Consider the following 19,804-nt stretch of genomic DNA (forward strand, 5'->3'; position numbering starts at 1 on the left):
TGAGCATTTCATTTGCACAGGGCAGTAGAGCACCTGGGACCTCCAGCCCTGGAAGTAAGATTTCAGACAAGTCCTGTCTGGGTGCTGTGTACAAATCCATGCATACACTGGCCCCTATTGGCTCTCCCTGGGTGCCCAGTGAAGGGGTATGGTGGTGTACATAACCAGAGATGTAGCTACAATAACATAGATTGGTTTTTAGCTATCCCTGAGAATTTATCTTGCAGTAATCCATGTGTCCACTGACAAATGTGGTATGCCAGCTCCTGCTGGCATTAACTACTGTGAGTTGTTGTCCATCCATGAAATCCATTCTGTTGATGGTTGGGGATTCTCTTATCTCTGTTTTCTTCTGGCCACCAGTAGGTGTCTAGACAACACCCCTTAGAGGGATGTGCTATTGTGATTCTGCCATTTCCCCTATTCAAAAACAGGTTGGTTTGTTTATAGCACAGGTAGGGCAGGTTCTTTGACAGAGTGTTTGTTTAATTGCTTTTGTTACTGACTAGCTATGTAACCTTGGGTAACCCTTTCAGTTTCCCCATCAGAATGGGGATGAAAATAGTTTTTACCTCATAGGATTGTTGTGAGCATTTTGTAAGTGAATGTGTGAAACTGACCTAGAACCATGTCAACCATATAGTGAGCTCTGTATAGGTCCTAGCTATGATCATGCTGTTTTGGTGATTATTATTCATGACAGATTCTGGTAGGGAACACTTTTTTTTCACTGTGGTCATCAGCCTTACCCCTTATGCAAGAGTTCTGATTATTTCCCCATTCCATCTACTCAAAACTCAAAAAGCATAAGTCAGATTAGATCTTTGTGATAGTGACAGAGATATTTGTTTTTGTTCTATTTTTATTGATAACACACTTCCTATTGGAATCAGTCCATATGCTTTCCTTATTAATCCAAGATTAAAGAGATTCCAGGTTGGAAAGAGAAAAGAAGCTAGGTTTCATAAATCCTATTTTTAAAAGTTTAATCTTTTTCAACTTCACTGGCTGCTTGCTCTTTGAGTAACCTTGAGCCAATTTTCTGAATTTTTCTTAGGAAAGTGATAAAAGGAATGTAACGTATAGGGAGAGGGGCATATTTCCCTGCTATAGACTTTGATTAAATCCACTCTGATCCAGTTGATGAAACTTTGAGAGCTTAATCTCTGAACACAATGTGAGGCAATTCTTTTCCACAAAGCCAAAGCTTGTATCTGATGCTGGGATTCTCTGGCAGACAATCACAAGTCTGCTGGCTGATGTGGGGAGGCCTGGAAAAGTGGCATCTGTTATACTTGCTTATCAGGACTTTCATTCAGCTGGAAGGTAGGGGGAGCGAAGAGTAGATATTTTTAGCCTGTGGTATTGGGCAAAGAATTAGAAACAAAATAATTTCTAATAAGTAATTTTAACTCTCCAGCAAAACTTCAGGGGGTGGAATATATGAAGCATGCAAGAATAGCAGGCAACATGTAAATGAAAAGGGCCTGAGAAGGGAATAGAATGTTTGGATTTGAAACTGGCCAGGAAAATCTGGGAGGTCTAAACACGCTTTGACTCCAACTAAACTTTTAAAATTTTGTCTTTTTAACATGATTTTAATTTTAAAACATAAGAAAAATTCCCAGAGACAAACTCCATGTTCCTAGGCATCAAGCAGCACGGCGGGAAGCACCCCCAACACCCGGTTCTCTTGGAGACCCTGATCGTGCCCAGGTCGCTTCCTCAGTTCTGCCTCAGGCCACACTAGTCACCCAGAGAGCAATGTGTTCATTATGCTGTGAGGCTGCTATTGTGTCCCAGAGCACATGCAGCCTGTATGGACTGAGTCTAATCTATTTACGCTACCTCCCCAATGTTCGTAGGCTAGATCTCAGGATTTGTGCTTGGAATGCTGGGGCAATAGGGTTCCTCTTACTCCTTGAACATGAACAAGGAAGCTCAGGTTGTCCTGGTGGCCACCTGTGACCACAGGAGATCAAGACTGAATCGTGGGCAGCAGAGAGTTAGCGGCAAAAGAAACTGTGTCCTTGGGGAAATTGTTAATCCTGAGACTGTTTAGAGGTCACTAAAGTCCCTGTATTCTGGAAGCCACTTTAACCCACATTTTTCTGTTACAGTAGCCAAAAGCATTTTAATCGATATTTGTTCTGGCTCCCAACTGGCACCACCATGGAACTCATTACCTCGATTGTTAGGATCAGTGGCTCCAAGTCTTGATAGACAATCTTTACTCGCTTAGCAGCTCGCTTTGCCTGAACCTCAGAATCGGCAAGCACGGCACAGACAAGGTGACCCACACAGAACACCTATGACACAGAAAGACCTTTGTTGTCAAGGAAGGCAGGCATCAGTTCCTCTCTTTTATTCATTTCTTCCTGCTTCCTAGTACTAGATCACACTAGGGCTAGGGCTACACACATGCAGATGCGACCCCTGCACATCCGTCCATGACTATAACCATAGCCGGCCTCCTGATTACAGGCACTAGGGGAAGTTTAGACCCTTGTGCTCTATCAAAGGAGCATGAGTGATGTCTTAAGGAGAGCTGACTCAGACTTCAGGCCAAGCCTATGAGGCTACGTGAGGGCCAGCCTGTCCCATGGCTTGAAATGTAGCTGTCACATGACAACCAGAGCTGTTCTGAGAGAAACAGCCTCTGCTTTCATGGACAGGGAGAACCAGGGAGTCACAGTTCATCTCAGTCAGAGAGAAAAAGGGGGTGACTTGGGAAGGAAAGTCCCCTTTGATAACAGAACAGTGCTGGTGAGCACATCTCTCCTCACAAACTGCCTTTTCATGAAAAGACTTCATAGCCAAGATGCAACCAAGCAGATAGCATCCCCTTCCTGGGGGGCTGGCAGCTAGGATTATTCACCTGTGGGTGGGGCAGCTAGACTCAGGAGTTCACACAAGGACCAGAGCAGAAGATGGGGAAAATAAACCTTAAGCCTTGAGAAAGGTAAAAACAGTCCGGACTGGAAGAAGTCACCATTACTGCTGAGTTCTCTCTCCTACCTTATGCTGTAAGGATTCACAATTCCAATGTAATCACTCATTTTAAAAATAGGCTTTCAACTATTATGTCTTTTCCACGATGAACGTAAAGCAGTTTTATCAACAGAAAAAAAGGTATTAAAAACATTAAATCTAGCATGAACACAGAAAAGTGTATTCGTTGGAAGGGGACAGTGAAAGACAGAACAATGAAACAAGAATGGCAATGTGTTGGTAATTGTTGAAGTTGGGTGATGAATCTCTGGGGTTCATTGTACAATACTTTTCTTTTTTTGTGTATGTTACAACTTCTACAATGAAAACTTTTTAAAAAGGCATTAAGTGCCATAAATGAATATTTTAAAAAGCATTAAACCAATAAAGGCATCATTCACAATGGCACTGTTCTTTGCTCTCCAAAGATGCCTGATTTTGCTCCTGTGACCTGGCACATAGATGTGGCCCCTACGGTGCTTATACTCTTCATAAGGACATCTCAGAGAGCAGGTACTATCATGCAATTGAGACCAGTTTCACTTTATTTATTTATGCAAAGGCCTTAAATTCTCACTGACTCTGCCAGTGCTGCACAGCCCTGCTTCGGGGGAGTTTCAACCTTGAGTTCCAACTCTCAGTCATCAAGCTTTCATTTCTATGAACCATATCTTCCAGGGAGAGCCAGAGGAAGGTACTGTTTCAAATTATGAAGCCCTTTTGGGTAAACACTGAACTGAGCAGTCTGTTATGCAGAAAACCTGCTGACTGCTGTCCTTGCTGTAACCAAAGTTTTAATCATTTGTAACTTTCACAAGGCAACAATATTATCACTATCCCTCTATTCATTCACCCTGCAATGTGGGAAGCAGTGTGTGGAATATACAGATGAATCAAACATGGAACCTCACTCACAGAATTTATACTAGGTAGAGGAAATATATAAGACAAAACCTAAGACAAATAAACAAGCTTAACACAAGGTAGAAAGTACATTGAAGGTCACTTCATTTTCTCCTCTAGACTTTAAGCTGCATGGAAGTAGAAATCATACATAGCTTGTTCAGTGATGGTGACCAGACATCATAGATGATGCTCACTTTTAAAAAGCCCATTTAGTCCGGGTGTGGTGGCTCACGCCTGTAATCCTAGCACTTTGGGAGATGGAGGTGAGCGGATCACCTGAGGTAAGGAGTTCAAGACTAGCCTGGCCAACATGGTGAAACCCCGTCTCTGCAAAAAATATAAAAATTAGGTGTGATGGTACGTGCCTGTAATCACAGCTATTCAGGAAGCTGAGGCAAGGAATCGCTTGAACCTGAGAGGCAGAAGTTGCAGTGAGCTGAGATCATGCCACTGCCCTCCAATCTGGGTGACAGAGATAAACTCCATCTCAAAAAAATAAATGAAATAAAATAAAATAAAGAGGCCATTTTAACACATGGAAATATGAATGAATGAATCAGAATAAGCTGAGAGAGAGAGAGAGAGGGAGAGAGAGAGAGAAAGAGAGAGAGAGAGAGAGAGAGAGAGAAAGAGAGAGAACTATTTCTGGATTAAAGAATAAGGAAAAAGGCTTTATGGTATAGATATGACTTGAACTTGTAGTTGAACTGACCACACGGAGACTGGCACAATAATAAGGGATTCTCAGGGAAGGGATTTCCAAATTAAAGTTATCATGAATATGTCTTTATTTACTCATACCATTAGCAGCATGCCATCTCACTATTAGAAAATATAAAACACCAAATAATCTTTTATATAACTAATGTCTTACTTATATGGAAAATGAATATATTTTTATAAAAAGCATTCTAAGAATACTGCAGTCTTTCACGGTGTACCAAATTAGATGGTTTCTTTAAGAAAATATGAAGCACCATTAACTGAGAAAGTTATTTTTCAAACAGAAAGCAAAAATGCAGTACCTTATCTGTTGCCAGAAATGTCTCAGTTTCGGTGAAAAAGCAGAAGGAATTGACGTCACTAAGATGTTCTGCTGTCATGATGTCCACTACACCGGGCATGCTGAGAGCTTCTGACAGATCAATAGACCTAGGTGGTATATACAGCAGAGCTCCTGAGAGCGGCCATAAAGCCCGAGAACATGGTTAATTGGAAAATAAGATATGAGAGATGTAAGAACTGTCCAACAGTCTCTGCCAGACAATTGGGAAAAAAATTCTTGGGACAATGAAGTTGTAGTAAATCCTACATTTCAATCCCATTTCATGTCTGGTCTGAATTGGGTATCACCAACAAATAGCCTATTTATTCACACCATTAGTTTTCACTAATGTGACTTAGATGAAAAAGCAGTCATTTGCGCCCATTGGATAAGAACTTTATCACTTACACAATCTTAGCATGAGCTCTTGAACTAGTCACAAAAGTCAAGAAAAGTTCCTGGTCCACCAGAGGCATGTCATCACAGTAGATGGCCTCCCCTGTGGCATGCTTCACACCAGACAGATGCATGATGGGGTGGCCAACTGGGTCTTCAGGATGCTGCTTTGGGCCTATTTTCTGTTTAACGAATAACCAAAATATACTTTTATATTTCTACAGAGAAGGCAGGAATAGTCTTATTATACACAACTCCTATAAGAAGGCAGTATAACCAGAAGAACACTTTGCATATGAAAAATCACTATTGGGCTAGGCACAGTGTCTCATGCCTATACTCTCAGCACTTTGGAAGGCTGAGGTGGGCAGATCACTTGAGGTTAGGAGTTCGAGATGAGCCTGGCTAACATGGTGAAACTCTGTTTCTACTAAAAATTAAAAAAAAATTAGCCAGGTGTGGTGGTTCACGCCTGTAATCCCAGCTACTCAGGGGGCTGAGGCTACAGAATCGCTGGAACCTGGAAGGCAGAGGTTGCAGTGGGCCGAGATCACACCACTGCACTCCAGCCTGGAAGACGATAGAGACACCATCTCAAAGAAAAAAAAAGTCACTATTAGTAACACCAGGAAAATAAACCTACTACGGTAATTCATTAGGCCAACTGGTATGTCGATCCATGTTTTTATTTTTCACTTTTTAAAAAATATAGACCCCAAACATCACTAATGGAAATTCCATTTGTGTAAGTAAACAAATTTAAATCTTTCTTCTTGATGTATAAAGTTATGTCCTCTTGCCAATACTTATGTATCTCTTTAAATTTTATTATCAAAATGACTTTACTGTTTCTATATAAGCATGACACATATTTTACGGAAGAGTATGATGATATCATGACTATGTTTATAGAAAATATTGAGGGTATTACTTCAACCAGAAGAGCCTTTTTTTTTTTTTCTATTTTGAAAGAGGAAATATAAGAAATAATTGGCAAAACTCTTAACTTAGACAATCCTTGTAGAGAATGAAGCCAAGGGAACCTGCAATGGGAGCAATGATTCACTAATGTTCTTTCTTAGGGCCCCAGGGAGCAGAATGTCTTCCTGGTGGCTCTGTAAATACCTCAAATGTGTTTCATTAACCAAAGTGGAGATTAATCAGCACAATGTCTGCCCTGGTATTTCAAATATGGGAGTTTCTGACTTTCCCATTTGGGTGTATATTGTGAAAAGAATTGAAGGCATGAAGAAAGAAGGAGAAAGAGAGTGAAGAGACATGATATAAGCTGAGCTCAGAGCCCAGGGTGAAGGCTGTGGCTGAGGAGTAACCTGCTAAGCCTTGGCGGGCGCCCCCATCTGTAACTCACTGTGGCAGCATTGCACTCGGTGCTGGGACTGAGGCCAGACTCCCAGAGGCTTTCTCTGGAAGACCTGTGGGTGAGGGGCATACAGTCATGTTGGCCAGATTGAGGTCAGGTAAAAGCTATGGACACCTCCCCTTTCCATCCTGCAGTTCACATGATCACCCTGAGTCCTGGATCTTCCTTTGAGATAAGCCTTACAATACCAGGCTACACATCAGTGGGAAGGACGGAAGAGAGAACAAGTCACCAACAGAACACGTACTGCTTAAAAATCTTTACTGGGAGAAAAAAGAAGAAACAGACCTATTTCCCACATGGTGTCCTTCAAGGCATCTGAAGCGGGGAGAAAAGCTAAATTCTTTTGCATTTGATTACCAGAATGTGCAGTTTGAGAAAGCCTATTCAATATATTTCACAGCTGTGAACAATAAGTTAGATATTGAATCCATCTAAAATAGTATCTCATTTCACTCTTCACTGCAAATTTTCCTATTTCAAAGTCCGCCCTGGTCCAGTGAAAGTGCTCCAAGGCTCTTGCTCTATGGAACTGAAGAGAAGCTGTCTGGATTCCCCTGATTAACACATTCCCTTTTCCTGCAGATGTTTTACTTTCCTTTCCTTTCTGGACATTTGTATTTTATTCATCCAATCCCATAAATGGAGGAGAGCTCTGGTTATAATGTAGAACTTTACTTAAGACAGCTGTGAAACGTACAGTTCTCCAACACCCTCTGCTGCTCCAGAGCTTGAGAAGGGTGCCCTCCACTCACTACCAAACTACTTAAGGTCCTCAAAAACATAAACCTTTGGCTGGAGTTAGAGATCAGAGATTCTCCAGGCAGGTGGCATGCCTGGAATATCAGTAGGGAATGGCACGGTGGCATGTGTTGAGAACATGTTCAACATCATTATTGATGATTTGAAAAAAGAAAAAAAGTATTGTTTTCATAATGTAAATGACAAGGAGTAAAATGTTAACCGAATTGTGGCTGACAGCTATGCACAGAAAGTAGTGTAATTTCTACAATTACCTTGGTGTAAGACGTGTGTGGGATGAACTTATTTTATATAAAATTTACTGTTTTACTGCAAAATAAACACTGTTGATAAGCATTTATTGCTTTAATTTCATACTTGTTTTACTTAAATCTAAACTTCTATTTTGTAGTTAGTATAATACAGTGCATAAAAAACAGAGTATTGACTAAGTTTTTGTTTTTTCCTTTTCAGTCATTGTTGAGTCATCCATAATCTAGAAAGCAGGAGACTATCGAGAAAAATAATTTAGACCTTGGCCCAGGCACCGTTAAATAAAGGTAGATATTAGGCCACTAATGTAGGGGACTAGGGAAAATTAGAGAAAATTTTAGTTATTGGGGTTTGGGCATGAGGACAGATTGGAGGCAGTCCCAATGCCCCAGCTCTATTGACGTAGCTCACACTGCCCTGTCCTCATGGCAAAGTGCTCCCAGCAGTTCTCCTCTTTCCCCTCTGCTTTGAGGAGCTGAGATCGTGATGAAAAGGAAGAAAAAACCAACAATGTAGGTTCTACCAGGTGTGGTTTTTCATATGTTACAGATGGTAAGAATTGACTTCCTCTGTAAAATATCTCCCAAAGTGCTGAGCTGTGATGTTTCTTCAGCTCCCAACCTGAACCACATTTGAGTGAAAAAAATCACTCACATCTTTTTAAAACCGTAAGAAGTTTTTTCGTCCTGAAAACCAAAATTTCAGATAATTCATGAGCTCAGACATTAAGGAAAGACACTCATAGGTATCTGCAATGGGTCTGGGAGTTAACTGACATAACACTTTTCACTGAAACCAACAAAACACTTAGTAACATTGGAAAAAAAAAAAAGTCTTTTGAAAGCATGCTGTGTGAGGCCTGCCAAAAACTGAGGAAAAATTCCAAAAATGTCTTTGTCCTATAGTCAAATATAAAGTTGATTATTTTAAAGATATCATACTTTTTTTTTTCTGTCAGTTGTGATAAATCTACTGGTGAAAGAGACTGTCAACTACCTGCTTCTGCTTTGTATTTGGCTAAAGATACTGTGGAATAAAGAATGTTGTCTCCTCAAACTGGTGATCTTTTGAAGCTGTGCCAGAATGCTTTTAAAGCCAATGAACTGATTTAGGGGAAAAATGCTCTTCGTGATTGCTGACATTGCTCTAGTAATGTGGATATTTGTATATGTGTGTGAAAAACCATGGGCAAAACCAAAACAAAACTCATCTATATGGCAGACACATTGTATCTAAAACTTTGTTTTGCAACCAATGATAAACTGTCATTCAAGATCATGCACTATGTGAAAATTTCCTTTTTTCTTTGGATGATTTCAATATCCATTAATTTTGTTGTTGTTTCTTTCTGAGGTTTATTCCATTGTCCAAGAAATATTAGGATATTTATAAGTCAAAGGTTTGATTATCATATTTTAAAAGAATACCAGGGAAGATGACAGCTGTTTTTAAATTTCAAAATGATCATTTTCAATGGAGTTTGGTGCATTTTAATTTTTAAACATATTGAACCTAAAACCTCAAGGAATATACACCAACTACAATGTTGATTATGACATACTATAAGCTTTTACAACTAAATCCAACAATAGATTCAGTGAACAAATGCTTTAAAAAGACTTTTCATGTTCTTGACTTATTAAAACTCTCAAGGTCAAGTTTCCTGATAATAATTTCAAGGAAAAACACATCAAATTGTATTCACTTTACCAACAGGGTGACTTCAGGCAATATTTTTACGATATGGCAGAAAATTCCATTTGAGAGTTAGGAATTCTGTTCTCTAATAGCCTTTATTGGGAGAGCTTATAAAAAGCTCTTAGAACTTACATTTGATTCAACTTTCAAATGTAACTCACAGAAAAATCACTTGGAGAATAGGGATTGAGGGAGTAAAATATGTTCACATTCAAGTAAACAAATCAGCAGTTCTTTTTAAAAGCATTATTGCATCTTCATCAACTGCCAGGGGCTGTGTCTTTTCCTCTGAAAATGAAAGCAAAGCAGCTCATGGCCCTGCCGCAGAGTGTGGCTTTATTGGACTCTGATGCCTTGCAGTGCTCAGGGCAGAAAACACCGTGGCAAGGTGGGCAGTCCGTGGGTGTCAGCGGTACAAGGCCTTAGTGCAAAGCATGTGACCTTTAAGACCCCAATCAACATTTTTCTTTAATATTATCACTGCCAGATTTGTCTTTAGTCACAATTCTTCATTGATTTCAAAATTTTAATTACCTCTAAAGAAGGCTATGAGTTCACCAGAAGAGGAGCTTGAACTTACAGAGTTTGAGTTTCACAGAGAGACAATGGGAATGTCCAGGTCAAAGCACTATAGCCTGGACTCTGGATTTTTAAAAACAAAAATACCACTCACCTGGTACTTTAATGTACTGCAGTGATGTCTGGAATGAAGATCTTCTAAAGCACTTGCATACTTGTCTGCAAGCCTGGGATAGTGAACTGAGTTCTGAAAAGTAGAACCATTGCAGATACTTTAAATGGTTTGAATGTGCCAGAATGGTTTTGGAAGGGAGGCTGGCATGAGTCTTAGCAAGCATCTCTACTTTGAAGTCTCACATGTATTAAGCACTCATCCTATTCAGAACCCTGGAATATAAGCAACTCCCTGACTCAAGGACACATACTCTGAAAGGTGCATACATACTCCCTCATATTATGAATAGCCAGATCAATATAGTAGGTAACTGGCTTCTACCATCTCTATGTTTCTATGATTCTCTCATATACTCTCCTAAATGATTTGAGGACTTATAAACTGATCCAACAGGAAGACAGAAGATAAGTAAGTAAAATGGAAAGGAAGAAAATACTTAAGCCAGGGAAACAACAGAGTCAAAGTTCACCATTGCAAATAAGCGTAAAACTGTTCCCTGTTGCCTGCCAGCTATGTAGAAAGGGGGACACAGGCTGCCTCCCTGCTGCTGCCCCACAGTGGGAAGGATTCTGTTCCAAAACAAGAACATTCCTTGGGACTGAGGGAAGTGAGTCATTTAGTTCTTTACACAAGATTGAGAACATTGTACAGCCTACAGCCAGATGGGGGAAAAGGCTTTCAACAATACACCTGGTGGTTATTTTTTTCTAATTTAAATAATTTTAATAGAAAATAAAACGAGCTAGGTGCCATGGCTCATGTCTGTAATCCCAGAATTTTGAGAGGCCAAGGCAGGAGGATTGCTTGAGTCCAGGAGTTCAAGACCAGCTTGGGCAACATAGTAAGACCCTGTCTCTGCACAAAAATAAAAGAAATTAGTCAGGCATGGTGGCGCATGCCTATGGTCACAGCTGCTCAGGAGGCTGAGATGAGAGGATTGCTTGAGCCCAGGAAGTTGAGGCTGCCATGAGCTATGATATCACACCACTGTACTCTAATTTGGGTGACAGAGTGAGACTCTGTCACAAAAAAAAAAAAAATTAAAACCAATAAAAGCTATTATTTTTAATGAGAGGAGGGGTATAAGACTAAAAGCAAAAGTTTTAAATTATATCAGTTGAGTCACCCAGAAATCGTGTTAGTTTATTATTAATGGGAGGAGTCTATAATTGGTTACCTGGTGACAATATGACACTTATCTGTAATTTCAAGTTTTCATTCTTAAAAATGTGATACTACCTTTCTGGTTCCTGGCTGTTCCCACCTACAATGAGAAGATACCCTCAAAAACAAGGATAAGAGAGGACTTTGTGTCTCCTATTTAAAGTGACCACACTAATTTCTATACCGCAGGAAGACTGTCCTTGGCTTCTAGTCTAGTTTGGTCAGCTGGTTATAGCATGGGGTTTGTGAGGCCAATAAGGTTCAAGTTTCCTTGGGGTCTAACAGATTTATTCAGAGATTTTTTTTTTTTTAGTTGTATCCTCCCCAGCCAACAATCTTGTAGCACTAACTGTTTGCCCTAAGAGAGACCTGGCAAAATAATGCATGGATTATTGCTCCTATTATTATGAATACTACTATGGATTTCCTCTGAAGCACTAGGAACCTACAATGACACATTTCACAATCATCTTGTGTGGTGGCTGCCATCGTCACCTTATGGGCTAGAGAAATGAAGCTGAATCTGGGAAAGAACACCAAACAAACACATGAAGGAAACCTCAAGGTGAGGGTAATATCTCAAGAGGAAAAAATGCCCTATGGAGGGAAAACTTATTCCTTATTCAAATCATTAGCAAGTTTTCTGAACATGATCTAGAAAAACTGCAGGTCAGAAACAAAATAATTGAGTGGCTTTAAATACAAGCTTTCCCAACTCTTGGCTCTACTTGCAATTCTTCCCCAAACTCATACCCATCCACACACGGGCTGAGCAATGCCCGGCAAGTGCATGTGTTTCAAACGTGGATTGTCTTTTTTATTCTACGGCCATTTGGTAGGGAGTCATTGCCCCTACTTTGGGTGTTATCATAGTTCCCAGTACCAGGGAAGTTAATGTGTAACCCGTTCTGTTTACCATTTTTTTCAAAATCTGTGACACTTCCAGGTAGAACTTGAAGAGGAAGCTGATGATGAGGGTCCTCTTGAATTCCACCTTCCCACCTGGAGCCGAGCCCGGAAGAGAGACTTCATCCAGAACAAGCCTGCAAGCTGTACCTAGCATTTCTTCATTCCAGTGCCTAGAAAGTCCAAAGAGAAGACTCCTAGCCTAACAGGGTTTATTATTCCATATCTTCATCTAACATGTAAGGCAAATAGCCAGTTTTACACAGGAAATAAGAGTACAAGCTCTGGAGTCAGGCAGCCTGAGTTTAAACTGGCCCTTTCAAGGTGTTTAGCCTAGGTCCTACCATGTCCTCATCTGTAAAAGGGGAATATTAGTAGAACCTAACTCACAGAGTGATCTAGAGAAATAAATGACAACTCATATAAAATTCATAGTCCAGGAGCAACTGACTTCATATCACTAGGACATTTACTGCATGCCAAGTTCTGCTTTTATTACTTATATGTATTCACTCATTTAATCCTCTCAGCTGCCCTATGAGGTAGATATGATCAACCGTCTTTGACATATAGGGAACCAAAGTAGCAATATAATTAAGTAAGCTGACTGAGATGATGGAGGAGTTAACAGAGGCTGAACTGAGATTTGGGCCAGGCAGTCTGGGTTTCTCAAGTTTTAAGCTCATGCTTTTAATCCTTATGCTTTGTTATGGCAGCTGATACCAAGTAATGCTCAAGAAATATTAGCTATTAGTATCACCTATAGATATAGGAAATCAGGTAAGCAAGTGCTTGTAACAACTTATTATAGAACAAACTCTCATACTTGGTTTTTCATCATGGCAAATTATTCTCCCAAAATAAAGAATGCAAATTTGCATGGGGGAAGCGCTCTCTCTCTCTCTCTCTTCCATTCTTACATACATATACACAGACAGAATATATAATTCTCACTTCAGATATATGGAAATAATAACAAAATCTTATTGGAATTCCCAGCCATTAAATAAAAAAGTATGGAGCATTTTTCTTCTTGTAATCACATCTCACCACAAAAAGGGCTGCTCTAATACTTGGAATCTAAGGACAATGCCTTACCTTCCAATGACTTTCTGGCAGGAATTCTTGGCACAGATGGTGGTTGGACCAATGCCTCCATATGAGATGGATAATTCCCTTATAATACCATCCTCTTCTCCAAAAAAGACTCTCATTCCCGAATTGACTATCGCTAGTGCATTCTCTTGCCGCTGGGCTTGTCGGAAGGCTGACACAAATTCCCACTGAAAGAAACAGTTAAGTGGCACATGTAGAAACACTGAGCATCACCTATGCTCCAGACGGTCTGTGTGGGTTGAGCATGATCTACACACTGGCCAGTCTGTGTATGTTGAGTGTCACCTTGATATCAGACGTGTAGCCCCTAGCATCTCCAATAAAAAGTCAATCTCTGTTGTTGAGGCCACCCAGCATGTGTTTCTTTGTTATGGTAGCCCTAGCAAACTAATATATCCTCTGAGGCAGGCTTGATTATTCCCATTTTACAGAGCGGAATTCAATGCGCAGAGGATTCAGTAATTAGTTCAGGTCTTGAAACCAGGATTCAAAACTGACTCTGTCTCATGCAAAGGCTAAGTTCTATTGCAAACGTATTTTTAGGCTTTTTTCAAACCCGAAGATACAGGTAGAGGTATACTATTCATGTCATATTTAGGGAGAAAGCCTTATGGGACAAAAACTTGTTAGAAAGTAACCTTAGAGCTTGGGGTAGGGGGAGAGAGAGCAAGAATGGCAGAGATAAAGATCTCCTGATCTGAGGAGTGATAGGGGCATGTGGAATACAAGGAAAAGGCAACTATTCACAAGTCTTAAAATATTAAAACTATTTAAAATTTAATTTTAAAACTATTCACAAGTCTTCAGGAACTCACACCAGTTCCTGAAGTTGAGCCTTTATGTCCCCCATAAACACTTAACCCTTTTTCTTATTCCACCATATGCTGGAATAAACAAGCCATAGCATCACAGGTGGAACTGGCAAATTGACAGTTGGATGTTCTCACCTTCCTTGAGTAGGGGATGTTCACTGAGATCAAGATTTCTTGAGGCTTAATATCTGCATTAGGGCACTTGCTGAGGAACTGCTCGCTTAAAGGAATCTGTCGTTTTCCTTCTGTAGAAAGAAATGATACTTTCCCTGGAATCTGTTTGGTCTATTAAATAAACTTCCAAATCTTGGGAAATAATTCGACCAAACAGCTGAGGAAACTGGTTGTTAAGAGAAAGAGGTGCTCTTCCTATGCTTAGCAAATCTTTTACCCTATAAAGCATCTTGCAATGTTTCTTCTAGTCTACGCCCCATCTCTTTTTGTTTTCTTTACTTTCTTATTAATCAAAACATCGACCGGGTGCAGTGGCTCATGTCTGTAATCCTAGCATTTTGGGAGGCCAAGGCAGGTGGATCATTTGAGGTTGGGGGTTTGAGACCAGCCTGGCCAACATGGTGAAGCCCCGTCTCTACTAAAAATACAAAAAAAATTAGCTGGGCATGGTGGTACATGCCTGTAGTCCCAGCTACTCAGGAAGCTGAGGCAAGAAAATCACTTCAACCTGGAGGCAGAGGTTGCAGTGAGTCGAGATCACACCACTGCACTTCAGCCTGGATTACAGAGTAGACTCCAACTAAAACAAAATTTAGAATAAATAAAGAGATAGGAACATCTAGCAGAGTAGCCCAGAGTTTCAGGTAGAATGGAATCTTAGCAGTCCTCTTCTTGACAGCGCAATTCACTTAAAGCTTTACAAGAAGGGAGTAAATACTAGTATCTCTTTTGATATTCCGATCAAGTCAGCCAACAAATATTTATTATTTGTAACCAGGAACCCTACTAGGGACAGTCATGAATAAGAAATTATCTTTAATAAATTTGTATACTAGTGAGGTGTTATTTTACTTTTTTATATCTTGTTCCAGTACCTAAAGAACCTTAGTTCTTTAATCAATATATCAGGAAGAGGAACAGTTTAAAACTATAACAAAATATGAGTTGGAGATGAAAGCTAAAGAGCTTTTGATGTCTATATTCACATCACAAAACCTGTTTCTCATAGTATGAGTTTTTAAGGGGATGTTACTTAAATTGAAAACTCTGAATGCAAATCTTCCTCTTTAAGATAGTTTTGCAGCCTAACGCCGTGGCTCATGCCTGTAATTCCAACACTTTGGGAGGCTGAGGCGGGTAGATCACCTGAGGTCAGGAGTTCGAGACCAGCTTGGCCAACATGGTGAAACATCATCTCTACTAAAAATACAAAAATTAGCTGAGCGTGGTGGCGTGTGCCTGTACTCTCAGCTACTCAGGAGGCTGAGGCCGGAGAATTGCTTGAACCCAGGAGGTGGAGGTTGTACTGAGCTGAGATCGTGCCACTGCACTCCAGACTGGGTGACAGAGAGATTCCATTTAAAAAAAGAAAAGAAAAAAGATAGTTTTGTGGTTTAAATGACATGAAGAATAAGTATTTCACGATGCTAGTGAAATGATATGATAGAAAGCTAGACCATATTTTTTAACAAAAAATTAAAACCCACAAATTTATAGAGGACCAATTAGAACTTCCTAATAATTTTCAAGCAAATTGGAAGAAGCAATAAATTAAGTGTTGTGGACTTAGTTTCAATAACAAAAATCAAATAAATAAATAAATAAATGTAGAATGAGGCCCAATCATTGTTCACCTGAAAAAGACTTGTATGTTTCCATCAATGATAAATTAAATATGAGCCCAAAGCACAATGTGGGTGCCATAACAGTCCTGTACTACCTGGAGAATGTCTTCAACAAAGGGGCCAATAGTTTTCAATAGTATGTATTTCTCAGCAATAATCAGATCATATCTAGACATTAACCATCACAAACATGTGCACTGTAGGATGACCAGTATGAGAAAAAAAAAACAAAAAAACAAAAAAACAAACAAACCCAGAAAGACACAGGGGAAGAACGCCTGTGATATTAAGACAAGACTCACAAACTTTCCAGTATTCAGAAAAGCAGAGAAAATTATTGATATTATAGGGAAAAGTCATTTTCAGGACTGGACTTCCTATCTCCTCAGAGAGAAAAGGAGGTAGAAAAACAGCTGAATAATCCCCAAGTAGGGGCTGTCACTTACCTTTTGATAGCAAGTTGAGGGTACAGTTACCCACAGCCAGGAGGGGATTCAGATCTGAATCTGGATGCCTGCTAATGATGTGTCCCCCTAAAGACTTTTTAAAATAATGAGTTATTTTCATTTCAGTTATGTAATCATAAAAACACAAGTGCTGAAATAAGGATTAAGCAAGGCTTTGGATAACTATTTTTTTGGCTGTTCCAAGAGAATGAAAATGTCATGATTCATTAGAGAGAGTCACCCAAGGGATGCATACCAGAGTTTACTGTCATCAGATACATACAGCCATGTTTCTGATCTGGGACCCAGCTAGAGTTCTCAAATGCTTCATGAGAGCTTGGTACATCTGTGTCTTCTCTTCTGGAAGCTTCTGGACCACATCAGCCAAAATGTCCTTCACCTGGGCTAGGCTGAGACCAGCACCAAGGGTGAGTCCTGAAATGAAGTCATTTGTAAATAATGCAGTGTGATCACCGCTGACCTGAAAATGTCCATTAGACCAAAGCTATAGACATAGAATCTTTGTACTGGATACATGCTGCCCTGCTTATTTGTGATGGTGGTAACAGGCAGTGATGGTGGTGGTGATGAAGGCAATGGTGGTAATGAAGGTGGTGGTGATGGGGTGGTGGTAGGGATAGCAGTAAGGGGGTGGTGTGGTGGTGGTAGTGAAGGTGGGGGTAATCGTGGTGGTGGCAGTAGTAATGGAAGTGTTGCTGATGGAGGTAATGAAGGCTGGATTCATTGAACACTCACTCTCTATCAAGTATTATGTTGAATGCTTTAGATAATCTCCTTAAATATGGACAGACCTATGAGATATTAATAGCCCCATTTCACAGATGAAGAAACTGAGAGTTATTTAAGTAATTTGCCTAAGATCTGACAGCTAATATATGCCATCGTCAAGAGTTAGATTTCAAAGGCTGTACTCCAAACCCACATTAATATTGTTTCTCATCATTGCCATTAAATCAATTTCCTCCACAGGAATGGAAAAACCAGTCTGTAAGCTGTTTAATACATAAACTTGCTACTGGGGTTTTAAAGAGCAAAGACTGTGTTATGTTCATCTTTATCTTATGTCCAGCACTTAGCACTGTAACCTTCATTAAAAAGTTGTTATATTTCTCTGATATTGCAGACAGAGGAAGTTCTTCAGTAAAAATTGAACTATTCAGACAATTAGTATTCAGATTAAGAATTCTTCCCTGAGCCTTCCTCCAGAATGTTATCATTTCTGCTTTTTTAATGCTTTCTGTTCCCATTTTATTTATTTATTTTTAAATTTTACTTTAAGTTCTAGGATACGTGTGCAGAATGTGCAGGTTTGTTACATAGGTACACATGTGCCATGGTGGTTTGCTGCACCTATCAACCCATCATCTAGATTTAAGCACCACATGCATTAGGTATTTGTCATAATGCTGTCCCTTCCCTTGCCCCCTACCCACTCACAGGCCTCGGTGTGTGTTGTTCCCTCTCTGTGTCCATGTGTTCTCATTGTTCAGCTCCCACTAATGAGTAAGAACATGTGGTATTTGGTTTTCTGTGCCTGTACTGCTTTGCTGAGAAAGATGGCTTCCAGTTTCATCCATGCCCCTGCAAAGGAGGTGATCTCATTCTTTTTTATGGCTGCATAGTAGTCCATGGTGTATATGTGCCACATTTTCTTTTCTAGTCTATCATTGATGGACATGTGGGTTGGTTCCCAGTCTTTGCTATTGTGAACACTGCTGCAATAAACATGTGTGCATGTGTCTTTATAATAGAATGATTTACAATTCTTTGGGTACATACCCAGTAATGGGATTGCCAGGTCAAATGGTATTTCTGGTTCTAGATTCTTGAGGAATTGCCACAGTCTTTCACAATGGTTGAACTAATTTAAACTCCCATCAACAGTGTAAAAGTGTTCCTATTTCTCCACAGCCTTGCTAGCATTTATTGTTTCCTGACTTTTTAATAATCACCATTCTGACTGGCATGAGATGGTATCTCATTGTGGTTTTCATTTGCATTTCTCTAATGATCATTGATGATGAGCACCACATCAAAAAGCTTATCCACCATAATCAAGTCAGCTTCATCCCAGGGATGCAAGGCTGGTTCAACATATGCAAATTGATAAGTATAATCTCTCACATAAACAGAACCAGTGACAAAAACCACATGATTATTTCAGTAGATGTGGAAAAGGCCTTTGATAAAATTCAACATCTCTTCATGTTAAGAACTTTCAATAAACTAGGTATTGATGGAACATATCTCAAAATAATAAGAGCTATTTATGACAAACCCACAGCCAATATCATACTGAATGGGCAAAAGCTGGAACGATTCCCTTTGAAAACTGGCACAAGACAAGGATGTCCTCTCTCACCACTCCTACTCAACATCGTATTGGAAGCTCTGGTCAGGGCAATCAGGCAAGGAAAAGAAATAAAGGGCATTCAATTAGGAATAGAGGAAGTCATCAAATTGTCTCTATTTGCAGATGACCTGATTGTATATTTAGAAAACCCCATCAACTCAGCCAAAACACTAATTGAGCTGATAAGCAACTTCAGCAAAGTCTCAGGATACAAAATCAATGTACAAAAATCACAAGCATTCCTACACACCAACAATAGACAAACAGAGAGCCAAATCATGAATGAACTCCCATTCGAAATTGTTATAAAAAGAATAAAATACCTGGGAATACAACTCACAAGGATGTGAAGGACCTTTCCAAGGAGAACTACAAACCACTGATCAAGGAAATAAGAGAGGACACAAACAAATGGAAAAACATTCCATGCTCATGAATAGGAAGAATCAATATCGTGAAAATGGCCATACTGTCCAAAGTAATTTATAGATTCAATGCTATCCCGATCAAGCTACCATTGACTTTCTTCACAGCATTAGAAAAGACTGCTTTAAATTTCATATGGAACCAAAAAGATCCCATGTAGCCAAGACAATCCTAAACAAAAAGAACAAAGCAGGAGGCATCAAGCTACCTGACTTCAAACTATACTACAAGACTGCAGTAAGCAAAACAGCATGGTACTGGTACTAAAACAGATATATGGACCAATGGAACAGAACTGAGACCTCAGAAATAAAACCACATATCTACAACCAACTGATCTTTGACAAACCTGACAAAAACAAGCAATGGGGAAAGGATTCTCTATTTAATAAATGGTGCTGGAAAACTGGCTAGCAATATGCAGAAAACTGAAACGGAACCCCTGTGTTACAAGTTATACAAAAAGTAACTCAAGATGGATTAAAGACTTAAGCGTAAGACCCAAAACCATAAAAACCCTAGAAGAAAACCTAGGCAATACCATTCAGGACATAGGCATGGGCAAAGACTTCATGACTAAAACATCAAAAGCAATTGCAACAAAAACCAAAATTGATAATGAGATCTAATTAAAGT

General features: G+C 39.7%; 1 protein-coding gene across 1 annotated transcript in view; it reads right to left on the bottom strand.

Moving 5' to 3' along the window:
- Positions 1-19,804, bottom strand: part of LOC116551970 (aldehyde oxidase) — an 86,111-nt gene that overhangs the window by 44,205 nt on the left and 22,102 nt on the right. Inside the window, exons 11-19 of the mRNA XM_032278723.1 lie at positions 16,652-16,803; positions 16,369-16,462; positions 14,259-14,368; positions 13,294-13,478; positions 12,206-12,368; positions 10,105-10,197; positions 5,351-5,520; positions 4,923-5,049; positions 2,187-2,309 (exon numbers count right to left, since the gene is read on the bottom strand). Coding sequence (XP_032134614.1) covers positions 2,187-2,309; positions 4,923-5,049; positions 5,351-5,520; positions 10,105-10,197; positions 12,206-12,368; positions 13,294-13,478; positions 14,259-14,368; positions 16,369-16,462; positions 16,652-16,803 — 1,217 coding nt within the window. The remainder of the gene's footprint in view (positions 1-2,186; positions 2,310-4,922; positions 5,050-5,350; positions 5,521-10,104; positions 10,198-12,205; positions 12,369-13,293; positions 13,479-14,258; positions 14,369-16,368; positions 16,463-16,651; positions 16,804-19,804) is intronic.

The sequence above is a fragment of the Sapajus apella genome, unplaced genomic scaffold (genome assembly GCF_009761245.1).
Source record: "Sapajus apella isolate SASKATOON/1434 unplaced genomic scaffold, GSC_monkey_1.0 scaffold10, whole genome shotgun sequence".
Taxonomy (NCBI): Eukaryota; Metazoa; Chordata; class Mammalia; order Primates; family Cebidae; genus Sapajus; species Sapajus apella.